We start from the raw sequence: 13,893 nt of genomic DNA on the forward strand, positions 1-13,893 counted from the left end.
CTGGAGGGCAGCAGGTTCGGCTCAGTGACGCTGGAGGGCAGCAGGTTCAGCTCAGTGACGCTGGAGGGCAGCAGGTTCAGCTCAGTGACGCTGGAGGGCAGCAGGTTCAGCTCAGTGACGCTGGAGGGCAGCAGGTTCAGCTCAGTGACGCTGGAGGGCAGCAGGTTCAGCTCAGTGACGCTGGAGGGCAGCAGGTTCAGCTCAGTGACGCTGGAGGGCAGCAGGTTCAGCTCAGTGACGCTGGAGGGCAGCAGGTTCAGCTCAGTGACGCTGGAGGGCAGCAGGTTCAGCTCAGTGACGCTGGAGGGCAGCAGGTTCAGCTCAGTGACGCTGGAGGGCAGCAGGTTCAGCTCAGTGATGCTGGAGGGCAGCAGGTTCAGCTCAGCCAACCACAGATGATGTGCACATACTACTTCACAGGCAGCTTTTCTTTCATTTGTTTTTTATCTGTAGCTATGCTACTGAGCTAGCTAGTTTGCTAAACCCGTCGCTATGACGTTTTCTAGCTCTACAGGCTGCTGCCTTCCAGGCTTCACTGAGGGGAGGAAAGTACCTTGGGCAACATCTGGGCCTTGGCCTGTCTTGACCTTTGCCCGTTCCCCTCCGCAGATAAAGGCCGGGGACTGGTTCGTGCGTACGGAGCAGGGCCTGCTGATCCGCATCCTCCAGAAGAAGGACTCCGGCCGGTACTCCTGTCAGACGGTGGAGCACGGCTTCATCCAGACGCTCCTCACGGTCGCGCTGGAGGTCATGGACTCCGAGCACCTGGGCGAGCTGCTGCACCGGGCCGAGGAGGCCGGGGAGGGGGGCCGGGCCCGGGGGGAGCCCCATCCCCGGCCCCACCCTGCCGGGACCGGGCCGAAGGTCTGGTACAGGGACTTCATGTCCCTCATCAACCACCCCGACCTGAACGGCATGGACGAGTTCTGCCAGCAGGTGTGGAAGAGGGAGCGCAAGCAGCGAAGGCAGAGGGTCCAGACAGCCCAGGCGCAGGCGCAGAAGTGGAGGCACCTGCAGGAGAGCAAGAAGGGCAGGAACAGGAGGACCCACGAGCTGGAGAGGGCGCCGAGGAGCGTGTGACCGGAGAGAGAGAGAGAGACTCCTCCAGAGAGGACAGAGAAGCCAGAACTCGACTGGAATGCGAACGCGATTCCCCGCTCTTTAGCGGCGTGCGTTAGCCAGGATGCTTACAATGGCATGGCGGAAAAAGACGCCATCACACTTGAACCCCCAACCCCACCGCCCCCGCCCCACTACCACCCCCAGCCCGACCCCTGACTAATCTCCCTCATATACGATGGATGGCACCACCTGAACCAGGCCCTTGTAAATAGACTAGCAGACATCGCTTTGGACCTGTAGTTTAAGTTTTGTTCATTGTTTGGTTGTTTAACTGAAGGTAGGCAGGTTACCCACCCCCAAACTGATGCCGGTTACTGCAGCGAAACTCCACGAGGTGGACCGTCCTTGCGGGACGGAGGGGCGATACTGGGGTCGGAATCGAGTTCAGTTTTTATCAAAGTGTTCATCCGTACAGTTTTGAACAAAATCCTACGTGCTCGTCTTCCACCTTCCCAGGAAGGCGGGCCCTGAGTCTAAAACTTGTGTTTGTGTCCAAGCAGGCCCTACTCAGCATGGATCAAGACTTTAAACCTGATAGAGCAACACATCCGGATGCTGATCAGTAACATCGTCACTAGTATTTACCGTAAGATGATATTACTGTCTTCAAGTACAGAGTACACCGTTTCATTTTCAAAGCTGGCAATGCTACGTTCTCTGACAAAGTTTAACCCTCGAGACACCGGTCAATGTGATGAGTAGCAAATCTGTGTTAAGGACGGGAATAAGCTCATATTTGGATACCTATTTCAACTTGTTTCGCAAAGGAATGTTTTATTTTTTACATCAACAGAGGTCTATCTAAAAAAAAAAAAAAAATCCTGGAAGAGTTTAACTTGTATTTTATTGTACATTTCCTTTCATACTGCATCCTTGTTACAGTTACAACTTTCAACATTTTTACATGTGTCACTCAATCATTTTTAACATTCTTTTTTTTAAGTTATTTTGGATATGTTGTAGCTTTTCTGAGTTTCAGAACATTCTGCAGTATATTCATGAGTGTGTTGTGCTCAACACATGTATATTAATAATCTGTCTTTGAAAAGTAAACTGTTATTTGTGTGTGTGTATATACATTATTGTATCTATCAAACCAAACACCATTGTGTAATTTATTGCTCTTTGTTTTGTGGGTAGGCTCATATAGAAAAGATAATAACGGTGCTTTGTCACTGGAATATAAATATGAAAAGCAACAATGTTAATATGTATTACATTTATGTCAGTGTGATGGACCAAGTCTGCAGTTTTGCACTGTCCAACAAACATGGCAGCCACTTCTGTCGTTTGTTTTAAACAATTAGATTTCGGCTTTTAACAAACAGATCAGTTCCGTTACGAAAGAAAAGTAATTCACAGTCTGACAAAATTAGCTAGTACTGGATCAACTGTTGATAGTTTGATATCTTACGTAAGAAAATGTTGCATTTTCTCTACCCTAAAATACCAGGCGAAAAAGGACACTTTTTATTTACATTTCAGTTTTTCTTCCTTACAAAATAGCTATACACTCACCTGCCATGTTGTAGTAGTTCTGTAATGTAATGTCACTGAAAACAGCGAATGCATTTGCATGAGGTTGAGAGGCTGGTGATGGGGGTGGCCTCCACGACTTGGTAGATGATTGCATAATAAGGAGGATGTGTCTGAAGTCCCAGTGCTCCCCCGCCTCCTGTCATTACCCAGAATGCACTCACAGGCCGCATTATAGGAGAAAGTTCCTGAGGGACACAATTCCCAATTTGTTAGTGCCACACGTCGGAGATGATACTCTTCAGGGGCTGAAAGCTGAGGGAGCTTTATGAAAACAAGAATATAATTCACGGAATAATATGCCAATTAATTCAGTCATGTGCGGAAGCAATGGCATTTGGGCATTAATTGAAGGCGAAGAAATGTGTCAACACTGACATCTGAAATTGTAGGCTACATTCCGACAGGTTTTTGTGTTGGTTCCCAAGGGAGGGGTGGTCATGTGACCTCTTGGCTGCCACATGACCCAGTGGAACTGCTGTAAATGATACTTTCGGCATGTAATCAGTTGTTACAATAAACATTTCTTCTAAAAAAAAAAAAAAAAAAAAATACACCCTTGGGAAATGGGATGTGCATTTGCTGAATTTTGTGTTGGGTGTGAGTATTGGATGATGGGTGATGAAACCTAAATTCCAGTGGATGAGAGGGGTGTAACACACTGTGTGAGAGGTGTGTAACACACTGTGTGAGAGGCATGTAACACACTGTGTGAGAGGCGTGTAACACACTGTGTGAGAGGCGTGTAACACTGTGTGAGAGGTGTATAACACTGTGAAAGGTGTGTAACACACTGTGTGAGAGGTGTGTAACACTGTGTGAGAGGCGTGTAACGCTGTGAGAGGTGTGTAACACACTGTGTGAGAGGCGTATAACACACTGTGTGAGAGGCATGTAACACACTGTGTGAGAGGCGTGTAACACACTGTGGGAGAGGTGTGTAACACACTGTGTGAGAGGCATGTAACACATTGTGTGAGAGGCGTGTAACACACTGTGTGAGAGGCGTGTAATACTGTGTGAGAGGCGTGTAACACACTATGTGAGAGGCGTGTAACACACTGTGAGAGGTGTGTAACACACTGAGAGAGGTGTGTAACACTGTGTGAGAGGTGTGTAACACACTGTGTGAGAGGCGTATAACACTGTGTGAGAGGCGTGTAACGCTGTGAGAGGTGTGTAACACACTGTGTGAGAGGCGTATAACACACTGTGTGAGAGGCATGTAACACACTGTGTGAGAGGCGTGTAACACACTGTGGGAGAGGTGTGTAACACACTGTGTGAGAGGCATGTAACACACTGTGTGAGAGGCGTGTAACACACTGTTTGAGAGGCGTGTAATACTGTGTGAGTGGTGTGTGACACTGTGAGAGGTGTGTAACACACTGTGTGAGGCGTGTAACACTGTGAGAGGTGTGTAACACTGTGTGAGTGGTGTGTAACACTGTGTGAGAGGCGTGTAACACTGTGTGAGAGGCGTGTAACACACTGTGAGAGGTGTGTAACACTGTGTGAGGGGTGTGTAACACTGTGTGAGAGGCGTGTAACACTGTGTGAGAGGTGTGTAACACTGTGTGAGAGGCATGTAACACTGTGTGAGAGGCGTGTAACACACTGTGTGAGAGGTGAGAGGTGTGTAACACACTGTGAGAGGTGAGAGGTGTGTAACACACTGTGAGAGGTGAGAGGCGTGTAACACACTGTGTGAGAGCCGTGTAACACACTGTGTGAGAGGCGTGTAATACACTGTGAGAGGTGAGAGGTGTGTAGCACACTGTGAGAGGTGAGAGGTGTGTAACACACTGTGTGAGAGGTGTGTAACACACTGTGTGAGAGGCGTGTAACACACTGTGTGAGAGGCGTGTAACACTGTGTGAGAGGCATGTAACACACTGTGTGAGAGGCGTGTAACACACTGTGAGAGGTGAGAGGTGTGAAACACCCCGTGTGAGAGGCGTGTAACACACTGAGAGGTGAGAGGCGTGTAACACACTGTGAGAGGTGAGAGGTGTGTAACACACTGTGAGAGGTGAGAGGTGTGTAACACTGTGTGAGAGGCGTGTAACACACTGTGAGAGGTGAGAGGTGTGTAACACACTGTGAGAGGTGAGAGGTGTGTAACACATGGTAGTCCTCGCCCTGGAAGGTGAGGTTGTAGCGGATCTGCGTGGCGTCGTGCCGGCGAGCAGCAGAAGGTGGACTTGTCTTCCACTTGTTGGCCACGGAGGTGTGGCACACGGCAGGGTTGTCGCTGACCTGGGCCTCCGACACGCTGGGCCAGCCCCTCGAAGCTGAAGTAGGGCCTGGTCTCACCCAGGGGGGGATGTAGTGGGTCACGTTCCTCCGAAGGGTCACCTGGTAGAGCTGCCCGAAATGCTCCCCAATTACAGTACTTTCCAGAGAAAAACATTCACTAGGATTTTCAAGGACCCAAAAATTAAACCCAAAAAAAAAATTAAAAAAATAAAATAAAATTACAGCTAGCCTGTGATTCTGCCCCAAGGGAACAATTAGGATCCTGCAGCAATTCTCACCTTTCCCACAATCGCCTACGTCAAACCCACAGGACTGTTATGTATGGCAGTGAGGACCCAGGCGCAGACCAGGGGATAATCCAAAAACGTTGTTATTTATTCCGAGTTCGAAAGCCAAGAGATCTAAGACAATGGCAAAAACAGAAAGCAAAAGAATAGTCGAGTAAACAGGCAAAAAGGTCAAAAATCTAATAAAAAGTGTGAAAGTACAAAAGGGTGAAGGCAAAAATCAAAGTCACTAAAACAAAGCAGATAATCAAAAACCAGGAAAGCAGATGGGCAAACAAAACAAGAGGGCAAGGCAAGCTTGAAAATCTTAAGCCCAATTTATACCTCACAGGCATGAGCCGTGGTTCACAGACGTCATTTGGAACGTCTCAAATGACGTCTGTGAGCCAGAAAGTCTTGGCTCACACCACCTGAAATTTCTAGCGGCTCACACCGCGTCATTCATGTCTTATAGCTTTGATTGGTTGACTGGCCTGGACGAGCGTTCTGCGTTGCTAGGAGACGAGAAGTTCCGTGTTTTGATCGGAGCCGAGTCAACCGAGTCAGTAATATGAATGGTTTTGAAGAGAGACTTTGCCCGCACTCCCGAAGGCAATGCAAACGTGAAACGAGTGAAGGATACCTGAAGAAGCCTTCGCAACAGGTAGGCTAAAATCTAAATAACGTTAACGTTCGTTAACACTATAATAAAGTGTATTATATTAATATTAATTAATTAGTTATTATTATTAGTTAATTATAATCATTAATATTATTATATTATATTATTATTACTATAATAATTTAACGTTAGCTATCAATACTAACTGAGGAGGATTTGAAATTTTACACATATTGTAGTTTGCTCAGCACCTAAAGCAATGTCAGGTAGCAAGGTGCAACACAAAGCAGTTCTCTCTGGACATAAATGTGCACCAGATCCGGTGACACCTGAAACTGCAGACGTACCTTTTTCTGAGTCGCTCCCTGAAGCTGTACCTTTGTCTGTCAGGTTAGCCTCTTTACACAATTGCGCGTGTGTGTGTGTGTGTGTGTGTGTGTGTGTGTGCGTGCTTGTCAGGATGGTCAAGGCAAAAAAACGTATGAAGGGTAGGAGTGGAGATGCCGGTGGCAGTGGCAAGGACCCTCAATCTAATTTAGTCTCTCATGGCTATGTCCCTTCATCAAGACAAGGGAGACAGACACAAACTTTCATGTCAGAATCAGCTAGTGACAGGGTAAGCTTTTAGGGAGGAATGAAAGGAAGGAAAAATAAAGAAACACACAATTACATGCACAGGCATAAAAACATAAAAACAACTGAACATAAAACCCTGACCTAACTAAAAGCCTGCCTAAACAACAGGGTTTTTAGCTGCTTTTTAAAAGCCTCAACCGAGTTTAAAATGCGCAGAGATAGTGGCAACGAGTTCCATAGTCTGGAACTGGAAAAGTGAACAATCTGTGATTGTTGTCATAATCATGATTAGGGTCTGTTTTAAAGAGATATGACATGTTATTTACAGTATGTTATAATAGAATAACATTTCACTCAATAATAGAAAACTTGAGAGTGAGAGTTATTGACACTTTTTTTTCTTTTGTCCCTTAGTCAGAGAACTTGCCAACAATATTCACTGAGGACTTGCTAACAGTATCTATGGAGGACCTCTTTACTCCTGCTCCTGCTCTTTCTCCTGGTCCTGTTGCTACACCTCCGACACCTCCTGGTCCTGTTTCTACACCTCCTGCTCATACTCTAGTCTCCTCAGCCCGTACCAAGAGACAGAATGTGGACAGTTTAATGGAAAGGTTAGATGAGCTAAAAAAAATTAGAGAGGAGAGACTTCAACAATGCGGGAATGAAGACCTCCGCTTCGCACAAACCATGTGCGATAGGCTTCAGAATGTCCCTGCAAAGGAGAAAGCATTCGCTAAATTAGAAATCCATAAGCTTCTGTTCGGCATTCAACAAGAACTGTTGGAGAGGTCTGAACCAGTTTCCCACATGCATGTAAATGAAATTTAGACTATGTACCAGTTTTTAGAATAATAGCAGTAATTTGGAATCTTTTTATTTTATTCATGTAATCACAAGTCAATAAATATGTTTATTATATCTATTTCTCTCTGCTTATTTTGCGGTGGATCATTAAATCCTAAACTCAAAAATTGCTGATTGTTTTCACAAGAAGTGTATTTTAAACAATATTATAGACAGCAATTTCAATAAGAAGTGATTCTCAGATTACAATATGCACAGATTACAATTGATTTAAGTTATTCCTTTTTGTTAGTTGATTTTGACACATACAATCGTACATCAATCAGCACATGTATTGTCTAATTAAGTTGACCTCTTCGGACCACATTCAACTGCCAGGGGAGCTCCCCCTGTGGTGACATGAAAAACTGTGTCATGTCACTCCTGACGGCTAATGCTGCTCTTGTGGCCCTGGCGTTGGCCTGTCGCACCAGCCCTGTCATGGTGTTGTCCCCTGCGACAATCCGCCTCCACTCTCCATGTGGCAACCATAGAATTGGCTGCATCTGTGTGTGCCAGGTAGTTGTGCAGACAAACACATGCCTTCACCACATCTACTGCCTTACTGGGGTGGAATTCCAGAGGACGCCCCAGAATCCTCCACCGTGCAGCCATAATGCCAAAGGTGTTCTCGATGACTCTCCTGGCACGAGAATGCCAGTAGTAGACCTTCTTCTCTTCACTGAAGGTGGGGCCTGTGAAATACAGCAAAGACAAACTGCATGAGATAACTTGGGCAAATTTAGAACTTTGCGGTACCTCTGATTGTGATAAAGAAAAAGAAAAAAAAACTGCATTGAAATGATGTGTCATAGCCAGTAAGCCTATAGGCCTACTGAAAGCCGCAACCGATGTCCGCGTAGTCCTCTCGGGATGTCCACCGCCGAAGGCGCATAGCTAGCTAGCTACAAGGCTAGAAAGCTAGAAACACGTGTCAGTTCACCTAGCTAACCTGGTGCTGTACGCACGCTGGCTACTTCACTGTCCCAACCCAACCCAACCCGAACCGTCTCCCGCCTCCTCCTGCCGACTCCGTCAACGCAACTCAACCTCGACACTGTCGCAACTAAAACGCGTCCTCTTGATCGCTGTCAGGCTCCAAGTGAAGTCTCTCTCAGACCCCGCGTCTGATTCCACCGAGACCGGCGCTGTCCCGACCACTCACGCAGCTCTACTTTTCCAAAGCCCCCCGCAGTTCAAGGTGTCCGGCTCATTTATTGACTCAGCGGAGTCAGCGCACATGCGCAGTCGCAGTACACAGAAAACATGCATTTCTATCTCCACAAATAGAAACATTATGAAACACATCTCTACAATTGCATTGTTATTACGTTACCTGTGTAAGGACGCAGCAGGTTGACGTGCAGGGGAAAGGCTGCATCCCCAACAAACACGGACGGAGTCGGGGTTTTCGTCCCAGGCAAGTCAGTAGCGGCCGGTAGCCCCATCTTCCCCTGGAGGATGCTCTTTCCAAAAGCGCTCTCCTGGAAGTACGCACCTACATCCACCATCGTGAACCGGTACTGTGCATCACATGCGGCCATCAGGACAATTGAATGAGTCCCCTTGTAATTAAAATAGTCGCTCCCCGCAGATGGTGGCGCCTTTATGGTAACGTGCTTCCTGTCGATGGCACCGACACAGTTGGGAAAGTTCCACAGCCTCCAAAACTTTTTGGAAATCTCCTTCCACTCGGCAGCACCAGATGGGACGGCGAGAAACTCCTCTTGTAGGGCGCGCCATAGCGCACGGGTTACCTCTACCACTATATTTTAGACACAGTTGTTGACCCCATTCGGTAGCTGGAAGCCACACATTGCTGCGAGCTACCAGAGGCCAGGATGCGCAGGGTTACAGCCAACCTCCTGAACAGAAATCGGTTGCTTGTGACTGCTTTGATGTTGTACGTAAGGGGAGATACGATTATTTGCAGAAACGCATGAATAACTTCATGAATGAAACTAATGCGTGTGAGATGTTTGGCGAGTTCTAAATGCATGTATGCACCCATCCGTTTATACTCATGCAAACTCAACACTCAACACATCTCACAGTGCAAATTACACTCATACTAGTGGAGGGAACATATGCACTTTATGAACGCAAGTCCATAATTTATAAAAACGCATATAAAAGTTCAGTGCGGCCACAATAAGGACGGGTGAGGACGCGCCAATGAGCCGCGGCATCACAACAACCATCTCTGCAGCAATCCACCAATCAGGCCTGTACGGTAGAGTGGCCAGACGGAAGCCACTCCTTAGTAAAAGGCACATGGCAGCCCACCTGGAGTTTGCCAAAAGGCACCTGAAGGACTCTCAGACCATGAGAAACAAAATTCTCTGCTCTGATGACACAGAGATTGAACTCTTTGGCGTGAATGCCAGGCGTCATGTTTGGAGGAAACCAGGCACCGCTCATCACCTGGCCAATACCATCCCTACAGTGAAGCATGGTGGTGGCAGCATCATGCTGTGGGGATGTTTTTCAGCGGCAGGAACTGGGAGACTATTCAGGATTGAGGGAAAGATGAATGCAGCAATGTACAGAGACATCCTGGATGAAAACCTGCTCCAGAGAGCTCTTGACCTCAGACTGGGGCGACGGTTCATCTTTCAGCAGGACATACGACCCTAAGCACACAGCCAAGATATCAAAGAAGTGGCTTCAGGACAACTCTGTGAATGTCCTTGAGTGGCCCAGCCAGAGCCCAGACTTGAATCCGATTGAACATCTCTGGAGAGATCTGAAAATGGCTGTGTACCGACACTCCCCATCCAACCTGATGGAGCTTGAGAGGTGCTGCAAAGAGGAATGGGCGAAACTGCCCAAAGATAGGTGTGCCAAGCTTGTGGCATCATATTCAAAAAGACTTGAGGCTGTAATTGCTGCCAAAGGTGTATCAACAAAGTACTGAGCAAAGGCTGTGAATACTTATGTACATGTGATTTCTTAGTTTTTTATTTTTAATAAATTTAATAAAAAAGACTTCTTTCATGTTGTCATTATGGAGTGTTGTATGTAGAATTTTGAGGAAAAAAATGAATTTATTCCATTTTGGAATAAGGCTGTAACATAACAAAATGTGGGAAAAGTGAAGCGCTGTGAAAACTTTCCGGATGCACTGTATTGGCCAAGAAACTGACTGAGCTGCAAGTGAACAACAACCATATTCTGTGGAGTGTTGATTTGCTTTTAAGGAGATCCCAACAGGTCAGGGTCAGCTCAACCCTATGGTGTCATCTGCACAGTCAAAATACAGCTAATGTCAACAGCGTTTGTCACTTTTTAAGGACACTGAGACTTAACATAGAGAAAACTATAATGGAAGCATTTTATGAATCAGTTCTCCAAAGCATCTCACATGTTTGTTTTGAGACATGAGAGCACAAGACCAGACCAAACCGGAGCGAGTCGTGCGACTGGCTAGCCGGGTTGTTGGCGTAGAGCAGATCTCTGTTGAGGAGCTAGATGTTAAACTCATGGAAAATAAGGTCACACAGATTGCTGATGACTGGAGCCAGCTGAGCAGGCACAGCCATAGGGACAGCGGGGGCTCCTGCAGCACAGGAGAAGGACTAAACGCTCTGCGGTCTCTCCGGGGTCCGTCAGTGTAATGAGCTCTCACACAGAGCAACATTAGTCATAGCCCAGTAATGCTTTCTTATTTCCCAGGTATGGTGTATTATATTAGTTTGTGTTATGTGCTGGAGCTGAATGTGTGTCCTCTTTGTGTTCTGTATTTTAATGCTTTTGCTTTCATTTTGTATTGGAGTGTTGGGATAATAAATTTGACTTGACGATAAAGGCCCACTATGTAATTTCCACGACACATTCAGTTGTTTTTTATTGATGGCAACTAAGTACCTCTGTGGATCATGGTACTCATAGTATTTAACGTCTTGCACTGGCATCTTGGTAATAGGCAACCAGAATAAGAATGAAATACGGGAGACGAAGATGAACACAGAACTAGTGACGCTACTTATTTTAAATATTTATTTTTCCTTTTCAAGTGATTTTTACAAGGATCTTTATCTTTATTTTTTTAGGGGAATAATTCTCTATGATTATACCATCGCTTTGACTTTTTGCTCAATGTAAGCCATTAGCATTATATTATATAGTGGGCCTTTAAAGTCTGTTACAATGGAACAATGTTTTCCTGTCTACCTCATGGACATTGCTATCAGTGTGTAGATCATTTGGCTGCTCTTTGGCATGTTAGCATGTCTTATGGATGCTGGTAAGTTGTTACTGTATGGCATGTTAGCATGCCTTATGGATACCTGTATGGCAGGTGTTAGAGGGAGATATGTGGTGGCAAAATGGCTCCAACAAATGGAGCCATGAAAGATTTCAAATGAGGAATTGACCTGTAAAGATGCACACCTGGGGCTAATACCCATCAGGCTCCCTGTCTAAAGCCTGCCACTTCACACCCAGATGTGAAGTAGCTGTGGGGGACATGCTGGGGTGGGGCTTTTATGGCCAGATTTGAACTTGACCTGTTGTGGTGGAGGAACGGGTTGTTGAACTGACCCTGCATGACCAAAGACATGGCCTGGAACTTTGTGAAGCTGGACTGGATTTAAGGACTGTGAAAGCCACTGTCAAGCTGAATGAAGAAATAAGATCGCTGTGAAAACATTAAATGTCTGTTAAATATGAAATTATGATTCATGTGTGCTATGGCACTTACCTGTGCTTTTGTGTGTTGCTTGAAGAAACCTGCCCAGGCAAATTGCTTCGTGATCCAGGCTTAGGCAGGGAACTGAAAGTGAAACGGAGCTCCAAAATGGAGCAAGGTTTATTTCAGTTTTCATGTTGTGTGTTTTGTGGAAACTTTAGTTTGGCCTTATTAAAGCCCCAGCTAAGCACTATTGTGAAGTTTGTGTCCCTAATATTGCGCACCTTCACCACAGCACTGCTGTCTGCCCTCTATCCCGTCACATCTATGCGGTTATACAGTCCATCAGTGCCTCTCCTCTGATTGGTGTTACACTGTGACCACATACTGCAAAAGAACAGTACTGTCCAATCATGTTAAAGAGCCAGCATGCTCACTCTGACATCACCTGCAATACATTTGTGGAGAGAATAGTGCTGTCATTTATCCTGAAGGATACCAAAGACAGGATGGACCCACTGCAATCTGCACACAAGCAGAGGCACGGCATTGATGATTCTCTACTGATTCTCTCAAAGGGATGAAGCCAATCTATAACTCATTACAGCAACTAGTCTATACCTCAATTCATCAACTAAGCTATAACTCAATACATCAACTAATCTATAACTCAATACATCAACTAATTAGTAACTCAATACAACAACTAATCGGTAACTCAATACAGTAACTAATCTATACCTCAATACATCAACAAATCTATAACTCAATACAGCAACTAATCAATAACTCAATACATCAACTAATCAATAACTCAATACAGCAACTAATCAATAACTCAATACAGCAACTAATCTGTAACTCAATACACCAACTAATCTGTAACTCAATACATCAAATAATCTGTAACTCAAAACATCAACTAATCTATAACTCAATACAGCAACTAATCAATTACTCAATACAGCAACTAATCTATAACTCAATACAGCAACTAATCTATAAATCGATACAGCAACTAATCTATAACTCAGTAGACTATCTAATCTATAAATCAATACAGCAACTAATCTATAACGCAATAGAGTATCTAATCTATAAATCGATACAGCACTGTTATTTCCTTGATATGTTCAGTGAATTCTTGAGAACCTTCAGCTTCTGCCATGAACCTCAACCTCGAGTTCAGTCACTTGCAATAGCGCCACAAGGCCACCAGATGGCGGAATGCATCCACTTTGTGTTTCAAGTTTTCCAACAGGACCCACAGATCTGACAGTGGTACTTTTGGCTATTTACAGCTCGTCGTATGGTGCATGGTTTAGTTTTTTTAATCTATTTAGCATGAGGATGGAGGTGCCATTTCACAGAAATATGAAATGGCATAAAAAGATGATAACAGTACTAAGACTGGTGATACAATGGTTATAACAATAATGAACAAAGAAAATATTGATAAAATATGACTTAATGATGATTATAATATAATTACACAGTATAATATATGTAAGGTAATTCTAAAATAGGCCGACTTACGACCAGTTCCACTTACGACCGGTCGGTCGGACCCAATTACGGTTGTAAGTTGACGACTACCTGTATATAAAAAGAGCTCTTTGCCATGGCATATGTGTGGAGGGGGAGAGAGAACCCCTCTCAGAAACAGCTACAGAATGGGTCTGATTCACACTGCAGACGGTCAGGGCTTGAAGATAATGGAACAGAACAGTGCATACATACACAGCCAATGTGGGCTCCTCAGTGCATACATACAGTGCATACGTACACAGCCAATGTGCGCTCCTCAGTGCATACATACAGTGCATACGTACACAGCCAATGTGGGCTCCTCAGTGAATACATACAGTGCATACGTACACAGCCAATGTGCGCTCCTCAGTGCTTACATACAGTGCATACGTACATAGCCAATCTGGGCTCCTCAGTGCTTACAGTGCATACGTACACAGCCAATGTGGGGTCCTCAGTGCTTATATACAGTGCATACGTACACAGCCAATATGCGCTCTTCAGTG

At 45.4% G+C, this 13,893-nt stretch overlaps 1 protein-coding gene and 1 long non-coding RNA gene across 2 annotated transcripts; both read right to left on the bottom strand.

Annotated features, from left to right (window-relative positions):
* Positions 1-1,948: 1,948 nt before the first annotated feature.
* LOC133118990 (uncharacterized) lies at positions 1,949-5,040 on the bottom strand. Its single transcript, XR_009706467.1, has 2 exons — positions 4,918-5,040; positions 1,949-2,846 (listed from the first exon to the last, which is right to left on the bottom strand). It is a non-coding gene; the product is annotated as an uncharacterized LOC133118990 (long non-coding RNA).
* Positions 5,041-7,224: 2,184 nt separating this feature from the next.
* On the bottom strand, positions 7,225-8,712 carry LOC133118976 (putative nuclease HARBI1). The gene is made up of 2 exons (XM_061229329.1): positions 8,564-8,712; positions 7,225-7,922 (listed from the first exon to the last, which is right to left on the bottom strand). Exons 1-2 carry the CDS (start codon positions 8,673-8,675, stop codon positions 7,606-7,608), a joined length of 429 nt encoding a protein of 142 aa, XP_061085313.1. The 5' UTR covers positions 8,676-8,712; the 3' UTR covers positions 7,225-7,605.
* Positions 8,713-13,893: the final 5,181 nt, after the last annotated feature.

This window comes from Conger conger, chromosome 19, assembly GCF_963514075.1.
Source record: "Conger conger chromosome 19, fConCon1.1, whole genome shotgun sequence".
Lineage (NCBI taxonomy): Eukaryota > Metazoa > Chordata > Actinopteri > Anguilliformes > Congridae > Conger > Conger conger.